We start from the raw sequence: 23,959 nt of genomic DNA, 5'->3' as shown, positions 1-23,959 counted from the left end.
CACACAATAAATGCTGGAAGGGGTGTGGAGAAAAGGGACTACTCTTGCATTGTTGGTGGGAATGTAAACTGATACAGTCACTATGGAAGACGTTATGGCGATTCCTTAAAAAACTAGGAATAAAACCACCATATGACCCAGCAATCCCACTCCTAGGTATATACCCTGAGGAAGTCAGGGTTGAAAAAGATACATGTATCCCACTGTTCATTACAGCACTATTTACAATAGGTAGAACATGGAAGTAACCTAGATGTCCACTGACAGATGAATGGATAAAGAAGTTGTGGTATATATACACAATAGAACATTACTCAGCCATAAAAAGGAACACATTTGAGTCAGTTTTGATGAGGTGAATGAACCTAGAACCTATTATACAGAGTGAACTGACTCAGAAAGAGAAAGATAAGTATCATATTGTAACGCATATATACAGAATCTAGAAAAATAGTACTGAAGAATTTATTTACAGGGCAGCAACGGAGAAACAGACATAGACTTATGGACATGGGGAGAGGGGAGGAGAGGCTGAGATTTCTGGGAAGAGTAACCTGGAAACTTACATTACCATATGTAAAATAGATAGCCAGTGGAAATTTGCTGTGTGGCTCAGGAAACTCAAACAGAGGCTCTGTATCAATCTAGAGGGATGGGGTGGGGAGGGAGATGGGAGGGAGTTTCAAAAGGGAGGGGATATGTGTGTACCTATGGTTGATTCATGTTGAGGTTTGACAGAAAACAACAAAATTCTGTAAAACAATTATCATTCAATAAAAAAATAAGAAAGAAAATTTTTTAAAAGATGGATTAGGGATGGGGGGTGGTGGGGCACAATGGTTGACAGAGAAACCAGTCCAGAAGAAGGACTATTAAAGCTTGAATAAAGGCAAGAGTACAAAGGAGATGTGGCAACCAGAATAAATGTTACAAGTAGGAAGGGGCGCACAGACATGATGAAGTTTGATCACCAGTCAGCTTGGAAAGGAGGCAGGGATTAGGCATGGGACACAGATGGGCGAATGAGAGGGTGGAGGATAAAATCTGGGTTGGGTTAATAGCTGGATAGTGGTTCTACTCATTGAGAGGAGGAACAGGTTTAGAGAGGGAAGAAAAGTAGGTTCTGATTCAGACATACTGAGTCTGCGATACCTATGAAAACTGCTGGTTCTAACGTACAGGTGAGTAAAGTCAGGAGGCCAAAGGGGATGAATGTCTAGGCAGGGTGAGAGATAAATATCTTTATGGGTCAAAGGTACAGGGAAAACAGAAAACAAGTGGGTATGTACAAGATTACTTGGAAAAAGTAAACAAGGACAAAAGACCAACAATAAAAGTTTCCAGCAGGACTGCCAGTATTTAAGTGGTAGGGAATTTCACAGATTGAGGCTGAGCAGTCATAAAGGTAGAAGCAGAACCTAGAGAATGATGTCATGGAAACCACACAAGCAGAGCTTTAACACAGGTGAGGTGAACAGTGTCAACAGATAGTTGATGGGGTGATGAGATAAGGATCAAAAACACCTGCGTTGTTTTTGAGAAATTAGCTGGTTGGTCAAATTTTCACTAGGCCAGACTATAAGGTAAGGATTCTGGGGTTAAACCTAATAGACTGGAAGGAGCATACGTGGAGGCAAGATTGATGAACCTCCTTTTACTCCTGTCAAGGACTGCTCTCTTATCCTATCACTGAAAAAGTTAATAAAAGCTATATAAGTAGTGCAAAGGTAGGTTACAAATACCTGAAAGGATGGCCAGCCCTAAAATGGTAGAGAAAATGAGTCTTCTGTGTGTAAGCTTTTACTTCTTGCTCCAAGAGACGATTGCTAACTTCTAACAGCCCATGATCACCCGTCAAACTCCTCCTCTGAGATTCAAGCCAAACACCCCCATGGAGGCGTCACAGCCCCTCCCAGGTAGATTTCACTGGTTCCGCACCACCCCCCACCCTGTGCTCCCACTGTCCTCTGATCACATTTCAATTATAGTACTTATCACAATGCTCTAATATTATGGGTAATGTGTGAGCAGGAACTGCGTTCAATTTAGGTGCATTATCAGCACTTCAGTGCTTGGACCATAGAAGGCATTCGATTAATGCTTACTGAGTGACTGAATACACTTAAACATTAAAGTGTTTTAAAAACCAACCAAATAAAAAAATGGGCAGAAGACCTAAACAAATAATTCTCCAAAGAAGACAGACAGATGGTCGACAGGCACATGAAAATATGGTTAGTGTTGCTAATTATCAGAGAAATGCAACTCAAAACTATAATGAGGTACCATCCCACACCAGTCAGAATGGCCATCACTAAAAAGACCACCAACAATAAATGGGGGTTGAGGAAGGGAAACCCTCCTACATTGTTGGTGGGAATATAAACTGTGCAACCACGATGTAATACAGTATGGAGGGTCCTCAAAAAACTAAATACAGAACTGCCATGAAAAGAATACAATAACATCATTTGCAGCAACAAGGATGGACCTAGAAATTATCCTACTATACCAAGTAAGAATGATTAAGACAAATACTATATGGCATCATTTATATGTGTAATCTAAAATACAACACAAATGAACTTATCTAAAAAACAGAAACAGACTCACAGACATAGAAGACAAACATCATTACCAGAGAGGAGAAGAGGAGAGGGATAAACAAGGAGTATGGGCTTCCCTGGTGGTTCAGATGGTAAAGAATCGGCCTGCCACACGGGAGGCTCAGGTTTGATCCCTGGGTTGGGAAGATCCCCTGGAGAAGGGAATGGCTACCCACTCCAGTACTCTTGCCTGGAGAATTCCATGGACAGAGGAGCCTGGCGGGCTACAGTCCGTGGGGTCACAAAGAGTCGGACACAATGGAGCGACTAACACTTTCACTTTCTTTCATGGGATTAACAGATACAAACTACTATATGCAAAATACAACAAGGTCCTATTGCATAACACAGGAACTATATTTGATATCTTATAATAACCTATAATGAAAAATAATACATATATGTATAACTGAATCTCTTTGTTGTACACCAGAAACTAACACACAACCCTGTAAATCAACTATACTTCAACTTTCTTTCAAAGTGCGTTCTATATACTCACACTCATATATGTGTTCTTACGTTTATGGGAAAGAAGCTTCTGCTGACACCTCTGAGTACAGTTACATGATCAGGAGTATTATTTGGTTTGCCAAAATAACTATTATGATACAAGATTGTAGAATCTCTTTGATGAAACTGGAAATAAAACTAGTCTCCACCCAATCATATTAATAAGCAATTACTCAATACAGCATGTTGATATAGAAACATTATGGTCTTATTCCACTCATTTCTCCTTACTGAAGTCCATTTCCTCTATATTAAAAAGAGACCAACATATCAATATTATGATGATTTGGGGCCCTTATGTAAGTTGAGTGTTCCAGCAAAAGCAGCAGAGAAGGGACCAGACCCTAGGACAGTACTGAGGCAGCTCTCCACATGAGAGGGCAGGAGGGAGGAACTGAGGCAGAATGGGTGGGGTTCACACGGAAAGGGACACAGCCAGCAGGCGCGCGTCGCAAGGACAGCAGATCTGCAGGCACAAAAACTGGCTCACGGGGCAGCACTGGCACCTACATTAGACAGAACATACACAGAAAGCTTCTAAGTGTCTTCTCTCAGATATTTTACCAGTGGACTGATGGATGGGTCATTAATTTAACACAATCGCCACAGGAAAGCAAAGAGAATCATCACTTTTAGAAAAGTAATCAGAAAATCACACTTAACTACTATTCTGGTCATGTATTGAATTCTGCACAGGCAACATCTCCTAACTCATCCATATATGTGGATTTATTTTTATTCTTCCGAGTGGCAGTCCAGATCAACTATGACCCTCCTCATTTTTATAAACACAATGAGGCAAGTTTTAGCTATTAAGCAGTAACAGGCATTCAGAGTCACAGACTGATTCAGAAATTTATAAGTCTAAGCAGGAAGGGAGATAAAAATAAACAGGGAAAAGACAGAAGTTTATAATTCAAGAGGTATGTTTCTAATTGTTAGGCAATACAGTTAGGACAAGTCATTAGCCACTTACATCTGATTCCCAGTAATAAAGAAAGATTAGGCTCCTTGCCCTGAGCACGCTGATTAAGAATACTACACAATGCCTTCAAGTCAAGCAAACAATAGGACATTTCCTTGAACAGCTGATCAATCACACTCAAATCAAAGAGTGGCCTTTTGGAAAGGACGGTCTGCTGCCTGGACTGTTCTGATTCCTGGCCCTGATCCAATAAAGAGCAGGTCTCTTCTGTTTGTCTTTGGTTCTGCAGTGGATAAAGAAAACAAAAATCAGGCTGTCAGAACAGAGGAAAGGTACTCAAAAGCCATAAGGGTCAACATTCTCCCACCAAGTCTATAAACAAAACAGTGAAGTCATATTACACGTACAGTAACCAAATTTAACTGCATACATGAAGTACGAAAAATAAAAAGGGAGAGAAAAAGAATTCGAATACTGGAAAGGGTTCCTCTACGCCATCTGATGTCTGAGGGTAAATCTGAGAGACGAAACCTAAATTCCAACAGACTCAGTTTCTAGGGAGTCTCCCAAGGTCTCATATTAAAAGTACCTTGGTTGTTATGTAATTTGCTATGAGATTTATCCCCAGAATAGAAAGAACTGCAAAAAAAATTGAAACCTCACCCCGTAGTTTTATTGTTAGCAGCAACAGTGATTTACCTAATCTGAAACTATTTTTTGTACATTGAGAAAAAAGTATATATGTTACAGCGTTGCTAGGAACCAATTTTTTCAGTGTTAAGAGGAAAAGAAATAAAAAGTATAAAATCAAAGATGAAGAAAAAAGCCCAAACAACTTTCAACTGTTAAATCTGAATTAGAAGTATCAGTATGAGCTCATGATTTATTATGCTCAGAAAAAGCTACACTCACTTCTTCCCCAAATTACCACAATTTATTCCTCATCCTGAAAATTACTAATTAAAGGTAAGTTTGATTAACTTTCCAGGTGGTACTGGAAATTTCAGAAAAGTCAAATAGCCTGGGTTGATGAGGAAAATACAATTTTTTATAGAAGAATGCCAGCTAATAATTGTAAAAGGAATGATATAAAAATTACTCTTTTGTCTAATGATTCAGATGATGATCACTGGTGGATGTTAAAACTATCAAGGGAAAGGGTGCTGGCATACTGGATATTCACACACTTGCCTAAGTATCAACCCCACAGATCTGCTGATTGCAGAGGCTAGTGTTACAGTGGAAAGAATCAGCCTGTCACCACCTTAATCCAGTGAGATTGGTATTTGTGATATTTACAATGGGATAAGCAAACACATATAATTTGATGATGTGAAAAATACTTACAAAGTATTCATGCCAAAAAATGTTTGCAATGAGTTTAATATCCTTAGCTTTAACTTCTAGCTTACAAGAAATACAGGGGTAGAGAACAAGATAAATGACACCATGAGGAAGCAATCAGACAAACCCAGTTATAACAAATCTGAGTCTACAAGACAAAAGGCCTGATTTTGTTAAGGAGAAGAAAAGAACTTTAGGTTTAAAAAGCCAAATGAAACACAACACACAGTCTGGATTGAATACTGGTTTTAATATTTGGAGAAGAAACGCGGAAATTTTTCTAAGACAGGTAATACCAAACATCAAGGAAAATTATTATTCTTATATGGTGGGACAATGCTGAAATGGCACTGTCCCTAATTTTTGGAGATGTATTTCTAAGTATTTAGAGGAAAATGTCATGATGACAGCTCAAAAACTAAAATAAGTACTTTTTAATGTAACATGTCCTTAAATGCAAGCCAAATATTAATATTTCATCTCATAATTAAATGAAGAAAGTGATCTGTTCCAGACATGAAGTGTCTACATTGTACCTTCCTTAAGGATTTTCAAGGGTAACTTTGTTTACATTCAATTTATGCATCATTTCATGACTTGGGATCTAATCTCTATGTAACAGCTGACTTTGCTGTAGTTAGGTGTATGAAATTGTTTCTAAGACAAAACAAAACTAAAAGCTTGTATTTTTATTACAATCTTCTTAAGAAATCTAATGAATTTAAATAACTGACACAACAAAATCAAGTCTTCAATTAAAAAATAATTTATGAATATGTACAAAACAGGCATTTCCTTTAACTTAAACAAGTACTGAATCATCCTTGAAAGCAATGTGAGTTTCTTCTACTCACATCAAGCAATGTTCTTAATCTCTGAAGGTTTCTTTCTTTCTTCTCCAGCTCTTCCATCATCTTTTGAGTAGTCAATTTTTCTTTAGAAAGTTTCCCTTGCATAGACTACGATAAAGAGAATTAGAAAGCAAAACATGTTAATGCTTAAAGCATAATGCAATTAGGTAGGTAACCAGGAATACTGGCTCTGAACACTTTAGATGTCCTGACTTCCCCAATCTCTTGGAAAATGAGGCCTCCACTTCTCAATTAACTCATATTACTTCTAGAGTGGATAGTTCCAAAGAGTGGGGGAGTGGAGAGGAAGGAAAAATATCATCTTTACCAAGTAAGTTCTAATTCTTGGTAAAACATGTTAAATTTAAAGGTGCAATTTAATGCCATATTACAGTTTTTATTTTACTGATTCTCATTTATATACTGGGAGTGTATTAGCAAGTCTATACTTAAAAAATTGAGCAGGAAGGAATCCGCCTGCAATGCAGGAGATGTGGGCTCGATCCCTGGGTTGGGAAGATCCGCCAGAGGAGGAAATGACAACCCACTCCAGTATTCTTGTCTAAAGAATCCCAAGGACTGAGGAGCTTGGCAGGCTATAGTCCCTGGAGTCTTAAAGAGTCAGAAATGACTAAAGCGACTATGCGTGGCACAACATACTTAAAAAAAAAAAAACCAACCTTTTTCTTATGATTAATAAGCTACAAGATAATAAGATCATAAGACTATCCCTGTTTTCTATTATTTGAAACACAGCTAAACAACCCCTCTTGGTGTACAGTATTCCCGGCAGTGAATATAATGTTGAATTCAAGCCAAAGGTCTATTATGGGGTTTAGATAAACTAATCTCTCTCTTAACTCCATTATAAAATTATAAATTAACCAAACACGACACTATTGTGAGAAAATCTTGAGTATACCAAAGCAGAATATAGGATATTTTAAGAGCTCTTGGGTTATTTCAGCAACATACCACAGAAGAACTTGTTATAAACCTTGTACTTATCAGTGACTTTTTTCTATCAACTTTTCTCCTTTTAAACCACAAGATCAATAAATTTGACTAGAAAAGAGATTTCATTTTTTTTTTCCTTCAGGTCTGTATTTAGTCTCAACACTGAAAATACTTCAGAATGTTGACCACCTAATTAGCACACAACCTACTTTTTCCCCCTCACATTATCTCTGGATGGAATAAGGGAGGATGGTTGTCACCAGTGGAGAGATAAGACTCTAAATATAATAAACGGTTTTCTCAGTAACACAGTATCTAACCTTTTTGCTTTTTAATTTCATTTATCTGCTAAACTCTGTAAAAATATTATATTTAGTAATTCAAAAGTTGGATACAAATGAATCAAGCTTTATAACAAGTACATTTTATTTCAAGGAAAAACTTGCTTCATATTCCACAAAAATGAGCTCCACAGCACAAAGGCACATGGGCTATTTGAGAATACATATTTTTGGGTAGTGAAATTCCTTTGTAAGTGCACTTGACTGAATCAAAATCCATTTGATTGAATGATATGTTGGGATTTATTTACCGAGCCAAAAACCCATACTTACTGGCATGACAAGATTACTTGGCTGGAATCCAGAATTCATCCAAAATTTTCTTAAGATTTATGACTTTATTTTATTAATATTGTAAAGAAAAGCATCACAAATAAACTACTCTAAATCTCATTTTAACAGTGAAAACTGAACCCCAAAGAGGTATTTTCATAATGGTGTAAAACAATTCTTTAAAAGACTATAGCTTTTTATTTTTATCATGTTGAATGTGACTAATAATTACCTAGTAAATTTGATTAATGTGTTACCACATAAAACTAAATTTAAATCAGTGAAGAAAAAGGCAATCTTCTTCACCAGAAAAAATTAGAAATGTTTGGCACGAGTGCTGTTTGTCACAAGAAGGAAAATTGAATTTGGGAACAATATTAGTATCAAACTTAACATGTCATGTTGGCTGGATTCAAAGGCACTAGCCAAGTGGCCCTTTAACAGAGTAAAGAGTTCACAGATACACTTATTCTAATAAGACCAAATGCTGTACTACTTATAGGATATTAGGTGTGAGTGCTATAGCTGCCTAACAATTAACATTTCAGCTAAAAGATTACTTCTCTATTTCAAACTACATGAAAAAGCACATGTTTAAGAAAAAATCAAGGGCAGGGGAATTTCAGCTAAGCTAAGAATAGAATTACTGAAGTTAATAATAAATTAATTTCTCATAACAATTTCTCCAAAAATAACAATTTCTCTTTAAATTTCTTGTTTAATAATGACTTAAGTCTAAGTTACTAATCTAAACAGGTATGTATCACAACCATTCTTGGAGTTGAATGTGGTTTTTAAATTCATTTGTTATTAATATTTTGATTTAAATATCCAGAAATGCTAACCATTTTTTTTTTTTTTTGCCCTAAATACAGATAGCCCAAATGAAGAAAAACCAAATGTGCCTTACTCAATGTATTCTACATACTTCACAAAGCTAATTTAGGACAGAATATTTTGAAAGAATCTTATATCAGCAGTTTTGCTATATAAACACACACAAGTAACCAACCCCACACTTCACCCCATCCCACACACAAGAGCTTCACAAATACATTCTTTCACATGATCATTCATTTAGCAAAAATATATCCACATCAGTGAACAAAACAAAAACACTTGGTCCTTGTGGAACTTGTACTAGGAGGAAAAAGGACAAAGAAAATAAACATAATAAATATGTAAGTTATGTAGTATCACATATTAGAATCTGCCCAGTGCTTTGGAGAACAGACAGTGTGGTGATGGAGGAGGGATAGAATCTCAGATGCGACAGAATAAGGGCTCATGGAAAGGATGACATCTGAGCAAAGTCCTGAAGGAGGTGAGACTATCCCACAGGTGACTAGAGAGTGTGTTTCAGGCAGCGCAAAGGTTCTGAGGCAGATGGGGGTCTCTCCTGTGTGAGAAATAGCAAAGAGAGCTAGGATGACAGAACACAGTAGGAGATAAAGTCATTACAAAGCTTCTGAAATAAATGTATCAGGGGGAAAAAAGGCATTTTATTCCTCTCAAGGAGCTAATAAGGCCACCATATAGAGTGCAATGTACTAAAAAATTTCACAAAATTGCCAAATTGCTCTTCGAGGTAACTGAGTAGAAGGTGCTTTCCAAAGGAGATTAGTTTCCCAACGTACTCCAGCTTAACTATTTTTCATTCCAGGAAAACCCCTTAAAACAATTCTCTCCTCTACGGCTTATATTAATATAAGAAACAATCAGACTAACTTTTTTTTTCTTCACTTTGAGGCAGCCAGGATTAATGCCCAAGGCACAAACTCTGAGGTCAGACAGATATGACTTAGAATCTCAGCTGAGACTTTGGGCACACCTTTCAAAATCTCAAAAACTTCATGTATAAAAATACACTCCTTCTTACTTTGTACAATTACTGTTGAGGTCTAGGGATAGTAAACATAAACCAGAAAGAACCATTCCTGTAACATATAATATCATCGCCCAGAACCATCACTGACACCTCTTCATTTGGCAACAGACGTTCCATTTCTCACTTTGGCCTAAGTGTGGACAAACATGAAATCACTTTCCCTCATTCTTCCATACTGATAAAAGAGAATTTTCAAAGTATTTTAAAACTAAGCTACAAATAAGGAATATGCAAGCCCCATAAAAATTGCATTTCTTAAGGTTTCTATTTAATAATAATTAAAGATAGTGTCCAGCTCAGATTCCTTTAACTATCATCTTGCTACTTGATGTAACATTACAAACCATCTGCCTGAGAGTTCTGCTTTTAGCATGATGACATGAAGAGCTGCTCAGATGGTCCCCAAGGAAACTGGTGAAAAATCACTTAAGTGTATAAATCCTTTTAATGAGAACACTTTTTAATGTGTTAGAAAAAAACAAGTAAACAAGTAAACCTTTTTACTTTGTATGTCCTCTGCCAAAAGATTATAATGGTAACATAAAATGGTAAGATTTCACTGGAAACAAAGTTACATGGGTGAAATGTACTTTTGAGAAATAAATAGGAAGGAAGGTAATAATGCCCAAAGAAGAACTCATTCACACTCAGACTGTAGCCAGGTTTATGGAAATGATGGGAAACATTCTCCTGCAAAATGTCTTTTCTGTTGTACACTGACAGAAGAAGAACCTTTTAAGAGAAGCTAGTTTAGCTACACTGGTTTTGTGGATAAAAGTATTTCTAAAGGATCAACTAGTAATCAAGGTATTGTGCCAGTTAACATTATTACCTTGACAGCGGAACAGATACATCTGCGTTTTTATAGCACTGAATTTCAAAATTAGTGTACACTTTTACATGAAGTAAAACCTTTTTTATATTCAACAACGAATACATTATAATCAGTAGAAGACTAAGTTCTTCCCAAACTTCAAAGTTGTGAATCAATAAACTTGTCACTGACCTAAATCAGTATTTGTTTGACTTCTGATACACAGCACCGAAGAACTGACGCTTTTGAAATGTGGTGTTGGAGAAGACTCTTGAGAGTCCCTTGGACTGCAAGGAGATCCAACCAGTCCATCATAAAGGAAATCTGTCCTGAATATTCAATGGAAGGATTGATGCTGAAGCTGAAACTCCAGTACCCTGGGCACCTGATGTGAAGAACCGACTCATTGGAAAAGACCCTGATGCTGGGAAAGATTGAAGGCAGGAGGAGAAGGGGATGACAGAGGATGAGATGGCTGGATGGCATCACTGACTCGATGGACAAACTCGATGGAGTTTGAGCAAGTTCCAGGAGTTGGTGATGGAGAGGGAAGCTTGGTGTGCTGCAGTCCATGGGGTTGCGAAGAGTCAGACATGACTAAGCGACTGAACTGAACTGAACACATCTTAGCCACCAAAATTTCAATGCCAAAGGACAAAGCTGACTGTCCTTAATTTGCACTGAGATAGTTTTTATTAGATTTACTTTTTTGGAAAACGTTACCAAATAAAATAGAAATTCCTTTCATTGTGGTCCATGAAAAGAAGTTAGATAATGGCTGAGGAAACCAACCATCTCTCGATTTGAATGGCTTATAGAACAACTGAAGGAATACACGTTAAAAAGTATAACCTCTGTGAATCAATCCAATAAATCCACATACTTGCTGAACTGGACTAGTATTTGATCACACTGATAGATTATTTAACACGGTCAAAAGACAAAGCAGACTGTCCATAAATTCTGACACTCAAACCACTTATGTGATTCTTTTTTATTTCCAACTTTGAGAATACTCCAATCAGGAGATATAAAAATAAAAATGTATTCAGCATAACTTGTCCAATGGTCTCCTATCTCCTGAAGAATAAAATACGAAGACATAATATCCCCTTGTGTGATCCGGCCCCGGGCTACTTTCCCCCACCCGGTCAGCTCTCGCTGGGTCTCACAAGCAGGGCTCTCCACGCCAGCCGCCTTCCTGCTCGTCGGGGAGAACACTCGGGGCACAGCCGCACTCGGCACTGGCTGCTCTCTCTGCCTGGAATGTTCTTCCCTTGGTTAACTCCATGCAGATCTACGTCCAAATGTGACTTACTCGGGGAAAACTTCATGGCCGCAACACGATCTGTCACTGCCCTCTATCCTTTTTTTGTTTGTTTGTTTTTTAAATAATATTTCTACTTGGGGCTTCCCTGGTGGCTCAGTTGGTAAAGTATGCGCCTGCAACGCGGGAGACGTGGGTTCGAACCCTGGGTTGGGAAGATCCCCTGGAGAAGGGAACGGCTACCTACTCCAGTACTCTGACCTGGAGAATTCCATGGACTGGATAGTCCATGGGGTCACAGAGAGTTGGACACAACTGAGAGACTTTCACTTCACTTCTCTACTTGACATTATACTTCCACTTCTCCAACTCACCCCACTAAAACGGCCAGGGACGCTTTGTTCACTGATGAACCTCCAGTGCTAAGAACAGCACCTGGCAAAAATGCAGGGGCTCAGTAAATATTTGGCAAATCAATAAAAGAATGAAAATCCACTTAATCTACTAATTTTGGTTTGTATTATGGGTCAGACACCCTAAGCTCTAGATAGTAGGTGATCTACAGTAGTCTCCAGAGTATGAAGAAAATAAGGAGGAGGAACAGACACAAATATGCACAGTGTTATACTTTGATAATACAGAAAAATAACATATAGAATTAGTAGGAGGGGGTGGGTTCTTGCTCAGTCACAATGAACTAAAAACAGTCCATTGTCTATAAATAGTATATCATTGATGATCTTATTCAAATGTGTTCTCAGTAGTAGAGATACACTACACCCAGTTGAAAAGAGGCAAGGTAAGGAACAGAGAACAATTTTTTGAAGAAATGATTTACCAAGAACCATTTTCATTTGAAAAAACTGAAAGATTAATATTAAAGAATTTATCATTGTCATCTCAAGTGTTATGAATATTTTTATAGAAAACATACATGCTTTAATATTTTTAGATATGTAACAGCATACAGCTAGGTTAAAAATGTATAAATATTCCTTACCTGAATTTCCAAAATCATCCTGTTAATTTCATCTTGTTGGCTATCTATTATCTAGAACATAGGAAATATATCAGTCTGAATCAATTTTTTTTCATTGTTTTTTTAGAACTACTAAATTTCAAGAAAAATAAGCACACAGAATCATGAATTTTAAAAAAAAATCAAAATGTGAATTTTTTTTTTTACAAAAGTATTTATACAAAGTATCCTTTAAATAGCCATATGATTTGGATCACACATATAAAAAACTGCAAATGCCTTACTCTAGTTCTTGATAAACCTTTAATCTTTACATTTTATAAAAACAAATTTGAGGAACTTCCCTGATGGTCCAGTAGCTAAAACTCTGTGCTCCCAATGCAGGGGAGCTGGTTTTGATCCCTGGTCAGGGAACTAGATACCACCCCAACCAAGAGTTTGATGCCATACCTAAGGATCCTGTGAGCCACAAATAAGACCTGGCACAACCAAATAAATAAATATTTAAAAAAAGAGTAAGTTTGAAACAGATTTTGAATAATTTAGGAAAGAAAAAGATATCCTTTTGTTTTTGCTAAGAAATAACATAACTTCTTTAGCTTGGATTTAATTTAAAGTTACTTAAATTGTTATTTTCTTTCCTAATAAAGACATTCAAACTAAAAATTATGTAAAAGCTGCTAAATATTAGTAAAAATATAAATCAAATAAAGTAAATAAGTTATATATACACACATATATCTCCAGATTTCACTATCAAAGTTCACTACTAAAGATACATACTGACCTTATTGGCATTCTCATTTTGTTCTCTCAGGTTATCATTTTCATTCTGAAGCTGTTTTGCATCTAACATGGGAAGGCGAATTCCATCTTCAAGGCATCTTTCTACTTTTTGCTGCAAACTGTTTTAGAGACATAATTATATGAAGAAAATAAGCTCTATGTGCTGGTTTTGGTAGATGACTTCAACATAAATGAAGTCTCTTCTTAGGGTCTATAACATATTTTAAGTAAGCAAAATAACCTACAGAGAGTAGATGAGTAAGTTTGAGTACTTAAATTTCTTACAAGTAAACAATATAATGGAGGTAGATCATCTTTCCAGAAACAGCAAATATGAGACCACATTCGCTTAGTATGTGAAATCCTTCAGGACCCTAATCTGAACTCTGCAATCTGAACTCTGTTCTTTCCCTTCTTCCCAAAAGGCGAGTTCCTTGATTAAGGAATGTGGTAGGGAGTTCCTTGACTGTGGTAGACAGCCTAAGAATATGGATATATGTCTTTTGCCCTTCATTTTGAGTTCAGCAAAAGTTTGTTCATAAAGATATCTGTTACCTAATCAGCAGAATTCCATTTCTCCTTCATGAATGAGAGCAACAATCCAGTTCCTTTTTACAATAATCTGCATTTCTACCAATAGCTTTTTTTAATTTCCTTCAGCATTCTTATTAACTTTATTCTGAACCTGGGACGTAGTAGACTGGAAAGGTCAGGTTCATTGTTTATTCCTTTAGGGAATTCTCTCGATCTTTTAATTGGGAGTGGTTCCTTTGCTTCTGCATTTTACTCATATTTCTCTAACTGTATGAGTTTAGGAGAAACAGTTACTTAGAGGTCTTGAGGGGCTGTTTTGTGCAAGTATCTCTGTGTAGTCTGTCTGAATATAATTTTTTTGACGCATGGGCTGTTTTTAGTGTGGATTCTGCCACATCTTTCCTCAGTGTGTGTTGGCCCAACAGGTGTGATCGGTGTTGTAATGGCCAGAATCTGTACTGGATGTTGAGTGGGGCCTCCTCTTTGAAAAGCAATAATCTTATACATTTATTATGTGACATAACAGTTTCTCATGCTATGCTTGGCACAGAGTTGCACTTATGAGGAAACAATAAAAGGAAGCCCCTCTGGTATATTAAGAATAAAAGATAAGGGGCGGGGGGAGGTGTCAGCTTTGAGAAAGGAATAGTATTGTTTAGGTTAAAAGAAACTATGCCATTAACAACAACGACCCAAACCAAAACAAAACAGCAAGACACCTAGAAATAGTTTTACTTTAGCATGTAGTCATATTCAAGAGTTGCAGCCTACTAAAAGAAACAGAATTCCTTTAATGTGGATTTTTATATTTTCATTATTTTCCTCTTTCAACTATTATGGCTGTCATGTTTTGTCTCCCCTTCCACATCCCTCAAAAAGAAGAAATACCATATCTAGTCTGTGGACACAGAATTGACAGTCTGAAATAGTACAATGAGGTATTCAGATGTGTTCATAAATAATGGCACCAGAGAAGTTTTCACATACAACAAATACACTGTACGGTTTTGTAATATACTGTTACTTGTCATAAAAGTATCTGCTTCTTCAGTCTAAGAGTGAAAAAATATGTTATTTCTATCTCAGAATGTTTTTGTCCCAGTTCAGAGTTAAGATACCATTTCTATGTATTTATTATAAACATTTCAAGAAAAATAAATTACATCAAAACTATTAAGACTTTTCATTAAAAAGAAAACAAAAGAGTCAGTGATGTAGAAGGAAAAATGTACTCTGTCATGTAAAAATATCAAAAAAGTATTCCTTCATGTACACATTCTCATTTTGTTTATGTTATGAAGCATGCTCATTTAGAAAAGTAATAAATCTTTTGAGCAGCAAAGGTACCAACTACTGCATTACTATGAATTCCTTCCACACATTTCACTTAGATTTCATTTCTAAATGAAAAATTTTTGCCTCATTTTTAAATCCCAAAAGTTCTTACATATTCAAAAAACAGGAAACTTGGGAATAGTATATAAAAACAGATCAATGTAATGATATAATTTATAGTCACATGCTGCTGCTAAGTCGCTTCAGTCGTGTCTGATCTGTGTGACCCCTTAAGACAGCAGCCCACCAGGCTCCTCTGCCCATGGGATTTTCCAGGCAAGAGTGCTAGAGTGGGTTGTCATTGCCTTCTCCTATAGTCACATAATACATCTTAAATTCTTCTGAAACTTAAGGAATACTAACTACATCATATAGTTGAGGAAACTGAAATAACACTCCTACCCCCAAAGTCAGCTGACACTATAGGCATACAAGCGCTGAAGAATTTTAGAACACCTTCTCTGGTCCTATATGTTTATTAGAAATCAAGAGAACTTTCCTGGGATGATGTCATCTCAGGATCAAGAAACTGAAAATATGGAAACTGAATTCTGTAATGCACTAAACTAAATCTTTCCAAATCAAGAATACCAAGCTCAATGTTCTCCAAAAGCATAATAAAAGAGAAAATCAAAATAAAAGAGAAGGTATAAAACCACATTAAATATGTAAAAGCACACAATGGAACAAAACAAACATTCATATTATTTTCAGGTGTTCCTAGTTCTACTCATAAAAACACAGCTTGAGTTTATGACTGTAACACTCTATAAAATAACAAATGCATTATCCCTTGGCCTTTTGCCCTAAGATTAAAGAAAGATACATGGCTGAATTAACAGAGGTCAGGAAGCTGTTGCGAATAGAGAAAAGGATATAAGATGTGGAGTGATGAAAAGAAATTTAAGATCAAGAAAGCAGGAAACAGGAGAAAAATAAAGGTAGAGTCAAAGGTGTATGGATTTTTTTGAAGCTGAGATTAGAGACACTGAGGACTGAATTGTCCTAGAAATCAAGAGGTTTTCTGCACTGAAATCCAAGGGAAAAATGTAGACCACACATATTTAAGACTTAGAAAATAGTAGTAAAGCAATATTAACATAGAATTACCTGAAGGATTTTCACTAAAAAAGTCATGTTGTTATATATAATTGATACAAGCATTAAGAGTGTCTTAAATTCAGTTTTTTGTTGCTTTGTTGTTTTCCTCTTTAGGATAGTTTTCCTACTAACAGTTGATCATCTATTAAGGTTTTTTAAGTTCTAAAAAACAGAGTATATGTTGATGAATATACAGCCTAGTTTTCTAGGTTTTTCAGGAATCCAATATCAATTTTCATTTACATTAACAAAATATACAAGCAAATAATACGTACTGCAGTTCTAACTGATTAAATTAGAAGAGTCCTGTGAGCTGAGAGAAATGTGAGAAAATTTGGAAGGTACCTGGCAAAGAGCCACATCTGTTACCCTGCAGTCAGGTGAAATGGGACCAGTTAGGACACTCTGACAGGTCCCATTAGGGAGTGCAGTCCGGCTGCTCCTCTTTTTGTTATTTAGAACTTTTACGTATTCTCTGACAAAGCCGTTAGATAAGGGTTTGTGTTAATGCTTCCTGTTTTCAATTGGTGTCTTTTAAAAAAACTATTCTCATCTAAAATCATCTAAAACCAAGATGACAGTACATTGGATCAAATAAATTGCAACTGAGACAAACTGTTTTGATGACATAATACATTTAGTTATCAACAGTACATCTTTAAGAAAAATAATAGAGCACTAATTATAAATTAACTCATTTTAAGTGAAAATACTCTTTGAAAAATAAAGAATAAACTAAAAATAACATAAAAGGATTACTGAGGGTTTCTTACCTTTGAACTGTAGTTACCAACTCCTTTTCTTTCTTTTTCTGGCATATCAGCTGTGCCTCTTTTTCTTGATACTGTTTTTTGAACTCTTCAAGCTTTTTTTCCACATCTATCAAAGTGTCTTGCAAATTCTTATTTTTTTCTTCTAGAACTTGAAGCTAAAGAGAAATTTTTTAAAAGTTCATAACACAAAGAATATTAAATGTGTTCCACTAGAAATCAATACCAGGCTCTCAAGAATTAGTAGACTGATTGTTAAAATCACACTAACTTCATCTCACTATAGAACTTAACATTTGATCTCTTCCTTTGCATAAAAGGGAGCTGAGAGAATGGGATTATGGAGAAGAGGCGAATACAGTCAGAAATGTCTGGAAGCCATAGAGAGAAAGGTGAATAATCTCAGTTTATGGGTATAATTCTATTTTTAATTGTGGCAAAATATACCTCATATAAAATCTACCATCTTAATAACCATTTTTAAATGTATAATTCAGTAGAGTTCAGTACATTCACATTGTCATAAACTAATCACTAGAACTCTTTTCATCTTGCAAAACAAACTTTCTACCCACTGACAGCTCTTCATCTACATCTCCCCTCAACCCCTGGCAATCACCCTTTGACTTTCTGTCTCTAAGTCTCTATGAATTCAATTACTTTAGGTACCTCATACCTATTTTCTCTGATTCATTTATCTTTAATCTATTTATCTTTGTGATTGGTTTATTTCACTTAGCAAATGGCCACAGGTTCACCCATGTTGCAGTATGTGTAAGAAAGTCGTTCCTTTTTAAGGCTATAATGTATGTATACATCACAGTCTGTTCATCCATTCATCCATGGATGGACACTTGAGCTGCCTCTACATTTTGGCTATTGGGAATAACGCTGTTATGAACACACATTGTTCTCAAACATCTGTTTGAGACTCTGCTTTCCATTAGTTTTAGTATACACCCAGAAGCAGAATTAATGGAGCACATAGTAATCCTGTTTTTAATATTTTTGAGGGCTCTCATATGGTTCACAATAGTGGCTGCACCATACTACATTCCCACCAACAGTGCACGAGGAATGAGAATTTCTCCACATCACCACCAATGCTTGTTACTTTCTGTTTTTTAGACAATTAGCCTCCTAACGGGTATAATGTGGTGTGAACACACATTTTAAAATCTATAGTCCTTTCTGTTCCTGCTCAAAACCTTGTGGGTCCTTCTTTAGTTCCTTCATGATATCACCCTCTTAGTTTTACAACTTATAAATTAATGTAAACAGAGAATGTGCTGTAGGTCTAAAGTCTACAGAATAACGATACACCATGGATTAGATCAATGATTCTCATCCCTCCGCTCCCTGCAGGAGACATCTGGAAAAGTCTGTAGACATTTTTGGTTTAGTGGGAAGAGAAGGAGCAGTGCTACCGGCATCCAGTAGACAGAGGCCAGAAATGTTAAGCATCTTTAACACTCAGGATAGAGTCAAACAACAGAATACTACTTGCCCCCAAATATCAATAGTATGGAGGCTGAAAATCCCATGATCAGAAAGACTTTAAGACTAAAGAGTAGGTTTAACGGACTACTCTAAATCTGTAGCATTTACAAATAAGGCCTCATGAGGAAAGACTTTACCAGAGTTGGTAAAAGGACTTTGGATGAGATATTGCTAAGAAAGGAAAACAGTCAGAAGTCAGAGGAGTGAATGGAGGTCATAGATTAAAGTATAAGAAAGAATTTATGGAAAGATTAAGAAGAATGATGAAAACAAGACAAATATCTAGAAAGACGTCCAGAAAGGTCTTGTTAAGCCTCGGTGGCTCCCAGAGAATACTGGAAAAAGTCAGAACTGAGGTGCATGTGGTGTGTGCATGGAGTAGGGTGTCAGTGGTTTAGAAACTATCTTTTAGAGTAGAACAGTGAGAGAGTTAAGACACAGGTTCATTAGGCACGAAACCACATATTAATTAAGAAAAAGAAAGATCTATTCATGCTTAAATGAACAAAGTTTCTAATTAAAGTTAATCCTAAAAACAGCAATTAAGCACACAGATTTAACTTACAATTAGCCAAACATACAACCAAAAATTTTAATTATAAAAATTTACAAAATGAATGAAAAACTATAAATTTCAGATGTCAAGAGAGTAAATTCAAAAAAGAATAAGTTTCCTGCCATTTAAAGATCAGCATTTTATTTCATGTTACCTGTAGACTCTGACTCTGCACATCATCAAGAGTTGGAAGATCAGCCAGATACTTTTCCAAGGTCTCAATTCTTCTCTGCTTTTCTTTATTCTGTTCAGACTCCTTCTGGCATTTCTTTTTCAAGCTACTGATGTATCTATCTCTGGTTTTAAGCTAAAGAAAAAGATTAAGACTCTTTAGTGGTTTTGTGTCAAAAAATAATAATCGTATTATTATTACTATATAAACATCCTAATCTTAGACATCACTGAATTCGCCAGCGGTTACAGATATAGCTAACATCACTTCCAACTTACGTATGAGTTACCTTATTTCATAAATTCTAAGATTCACATTTTTGCAAATTCTCTTATCACTGAAATTAAGAGTTTGGGAATTTTTTATTTGCTTTACAACTGATGATGTTCTATAAACTGCAGTCAGCCAGGCTGCAAGAATGATATAGTTTTTATTGTCTGCACATGTGCAAATCTGGCCAAGACTATTCATATCTTTGTCATTTCAACAGTATTATGTACAAGTTGAAAGAGTGCTAAGTTTAAATAGCATTTAAAATACTTTCGAAATGTTACATTATAGTTTGGCATTGAAAAACTAATTTTATATAGTTTGGCATTGAAAAACCAATTTATTTTGGCATTGTTTCTGTCTTGGTACCCAGAAAGACAGAAACAGTTTCAGGGTATAATTCTGAAATCAGTGAAGCAAGTATTCATCTCTGGAATGATGACTTTAATTTACTTCTTGCAAAGTTATGTGCAATGTTTTATGTGAATTAAGAAAAGAAGATATCTATAAGTAATTAAAGCTGTTTTGTTACTTACAGACAAAGGAATTGCTTATCGTGTAACAAATAAAGCAATGCAATCAAAGCCAGGACACTTACCAAAATGATCAAATACTTAAGAATAAATAATGGGAATAGTGAGAGTAATCCACAGCTCAAGCAAGGCTGTTGTTAAAGCACTGTGTCAAACTGAACTTGCAGCATATCTTCCTTCCAAAAATTATATAAAATAAAAACGTACCTTATCAATGCCACCCTAGGACTGATGAAATACATTAACTGAACACCTACTAGAGAACATATACAATTCATAATACTAGTAAATTCCAATTTGTACAGGTTGAACCTCAGATTTTTATGTGTTATTTGTTTTTGCCTTTCCACCTGAAATATACAAATCTTTAGATTCTGTAGAGATACTACTGCTACAGCTCTTTCATACTCAGGATCAATTAAAAACAAAGCATACACAAATAGTTGCCTAAAAAGTAAACTCTAGACTATGTTTACTTTAAATTACCTGTCTTTCAGACATTTAATATTATTTCACAAGTTTACAGGGTTCTAAAATAACTTAATAACCTTTTCTCATACTCACCATGGACATAAGTAGTAATTAGTAGTATAACGGATTACTCCTCCAAATTTTATAAAAGCTAATGCTTGGCCACAATCTACTTTCTTTTGTGCTTTATCTAATTTCTTCCAGGTCCAGTGTATAACAACTTTTATTAAAATAATTTCAATTAGAAAAACACATCACATTTTATTTCATCTATTTATTCCATTAATAAAATTAGGATCCACTTAGTTCTTTGGGTAAGGAGCAACACTGGTAAAACAGACAAATCCTAATATGTGCTGGGGTTTTCTGAGGACTAAAATCAAGGTGCTGGTGTGACAATTTAACTTGTTCTCTATCAGAACTTACGGACACTGGCACTGGTTGTGCCTGGAAAAGACCACACAATCCTGTTTTTGCCTTAGCAAACGACCCTGTAAGTTGCGTAACTAACCAGTCCACTCTTACTGCATGCTCCCTAATTTACACTTAATGTTTAGCTGTCTTAAATGTGACATAACTGTGACCTCAGAAAGGAGCCACTAGAGTAACATAGTCACGCTGTCTTCTACCATGCAAAGGCGTCCGAGGTATCTTCTTTTCCTCTGGTTAGTCAACTCTCTTCTTTGCTTCATGTCAAGTTTGCTGCTCTGGATCACAGATCTTGGCCAACACTTGATCAAACATCATCTCTGTTATCTGTGACCACAAGCAGCTGATCACACATAATTATTGGATCTAGTTTTCTTGTTTTTCTTTACCCTGCTGACTGATGAGAAGTTCTCTATTTTCTGGTTTTTGTTTATTTAACTTCCAAGTTTTGTGTTTCAGATTAATAGAGGTCACTGAATTTTGAACTCCAGTAATTACCTATGGGTAAATGAATTGATGCTTTCAAACTGTTGGGCTGGAGAAGACTCTCCAGAGTCCCTTGGATTGCAAGATCAAACTAGTCAATCCTAAAGGAAACCAAGCCTGAATATTCAAATAATTGGACAGACTGATGCTGAAGCTCCAATATTTTGGCCACCTGAGGCAAAGAGCTGACTCACTGGAAAAGACCCTTATGCTGGGACAGATTGAAGGCAGGGGGAGAAGGGGACAACAGATGAGAGGGTTGGATGGCATCACTAACTCAGTGGACATGAGTTTGAGCACTCCAGGAGATGGTGAAGGATAGGGAAGTCTGGCAAGTTGCAGTTCATGCAGTTACAAAGAGTCGGACATAACTCCATGACTGAACAACAGCAACACAAAATGAAAAGAAAGTAAAATGGAAAGGGTTAGTCACTGAGTCATGTCTGACTCTTTGTGAGTCTATGGACTGCAGCCCTCCAGGCTCCTGTGTCCATGGAATTTTCCAGGCAAGAATATCAGAGTGTGTAACCATTCCCTTCTCCAGAGGATCTTCCCAACCCAGGGACTGAACCTGGGTCTCCTACATTGCAGGCAGATTCTTTACTGTCTGAGCCCCCAGGGAAGCCATCAGATGAGACAATGCTAATAAATCTTTCTTATTTCAGTTATGAAAAGCTAAGATTTTTCTTTCAAGGAAGTATTACACAATACTGAGATCATTCCTTGAAGGTAAGAGGAGAGTCCCATTTTAGAAGAAATTTACAAACAGATTTATTTTTCTTTATTTTAAATACAATTATTAGAACAAAATAGACTAGGGAGAAAGTATTTTCCTCTAATTTTTTTTATAAATCATTATTAGAACCAAGGCAGCAAACAAAGAGTTAAACTGTCTTGAATTTTACTTCTAGCTTTTCAACAATTTCTATCTACCATATAAAATGTCAAAATTTTTTTGGAAGATAAAAAATTTTAGCTTGTGTGTGTGTATACACACACATGTATATCTATACTGACTCAAAAATATCAGTGAGTTCCTTATCAACAGTGCCAATCTTGTCTACAGGAAATCATGGTGCTGCCTTAAGATCACCTGAATGGAAGGTTAGTTAACAGAATAATAAGTTGAGTGTAACAAGAGAAATCTGAAGCCAGTTCCACAACTAAGTAGCTGCTTAAGATGATTTTTAAATGATACTATAATGGAATGAGATGAAGTATGTGAAAATACTTTAATAAAGGCAGAAAGATCAAGTAAATGTACAGATATATTGTGTATATACAGGCATTTGACTTTCAGCTACTTATTCTATTCAAGGGCTTCAGCTTAAATAACTTGAAGTCATGTGCTTCTGAAAGAAAGACCATTTTTATTTCATTTAGCAATCCTTCATACCACACATGACAAAGATACAGGACCCAAAAAGGAAAAGGAGAAAAGTTATTGGTGTCACATCTCAGCATAGGTAACTAAAAAGAGCTTTATTATTATTTAGAAAGATATAATATACAATGCTATTTTTGTTTCTCAAAAAAAATGCCTGGATTTTTGTAGATAGCACAGGGTTTCTCAAAAGTTACTGTAAAACTATTCACTTTAGTATAATAAACTTGATAAAACACCTGGCATACAGTAGATAACAAAAAAATCATATGCTAAAGGAATGCCCTTGGCCTTATTCAACTTTATTAAAAATACCTACCTTTTCCTCCAGTTTCTTCTTCTCGTCACTAAATTGGCTTATTCTTTGTTTGAGAAACTGATTGAGCTGTAAAACTTCTTTCTCAGTAGATGCAAGCTTTTGCTCAAGTTCCTCGTTCTGGGAATGGGATGCTGACTGGTCTGAAAATGGAGTCTGGAGGGAGGTGTTCTCATATTGTGGCTATTCAGAAAGAGAAACACACAGGCAAGGCTTTAAAAGTTTACTTGTCCTGAACCAATGGAAAGAAACTGGAAATGAGGGACAGGACAAAGAGCACACACAGCCTTTAATGACAGACCTCGGCATAAATCCCAGCTCTCCTGCTTCCCAGGTATGTGCCATGATCAATTCAAATTACCTACCAGGGCCAAGTGATATGAAGTTCCTAGCACAAGGCAGAAGCTAAATAAAAAGTAGTTATTATTTGGTTAAAAGGCATAATTAGAATGTAAAAAGTACATTATAAAGAAGCAAAAGTTCTGGGGAAATAAAAACTAAAGAAGTCTTTTCTCACAGGTGGTCATTTTGAGCAAACAGGTAAATGAGACATCTCTA

The 23,959-nt window shown here is 36.0% G+C and overlaps 1 protein-coding gene across 2 annotated transcripts in view; it reads right to left on the bottom strand.

Moving 5' to 3' along the window:
• Positions 1 to 23,959, bottom strand: part of CEP85L (centrosomal protein 85 like) — a 129,304-nt gene that overhangs the window by 8,161 nt on the left and 97,184 nt on the right. Inside the window, exons 6-12 of one of the 2 annotated variants that reach the window (XM_065911690.1) lie at positions 23,405 to 23,584; positions 19,495 to 19,647; positions 17,288 to 17,442; positions 13,546 to 13,663; positions 12,780 to 12,830; positions 6,243 to 6,347; positions 4,096 to 4,327 (exon numbers count right to left, since the gene is read on the bottom strand). In XM_065911690.1, the coding sequence (XP_065767762.1) occupies positions 4,096 to 4,327; positions 6,243 to 6,347; positions 12,780 to 12,830; positions 13,546 to 13,663; positions 17,288 to 17,442; positions 19,495 to 19,647; positions 23,405 to 23,584 (994 nt within the window). The remainder of the gene's footprint in view (positions 1 to 4,095; positions 4,328 to 6,242; positions 6,348 to 12,779; positions 12,831 to 13,545; positions 13,664 to 17,287; positions 17,443 to 19,494; positions 19,648 to 23,404; positions 23,585 to 23,959) is intronic. The other variant, XM_065911691.1, reaches the window with a different exon arrangement.

Source organism: Muntiacus reevesi, chromosome 19, assembly GCF_963930625.1.
Source record: "Muntiacus reevesi chromosome 19, mMunRee1.1, whole genome shotgun sequence".
Classification (NCBI taxonomy): Eukaryota; Metazoa; Chordata; class Mammalia; order Artiodactyla; family Cervidae; genus Muntiacus; species Muntiacus reevesi.
The sequence above is the reverse complement of the archived record's forward strand: the minus strand, read 5'-3'. Positions and strand labels throughout refer to the sequence as shown.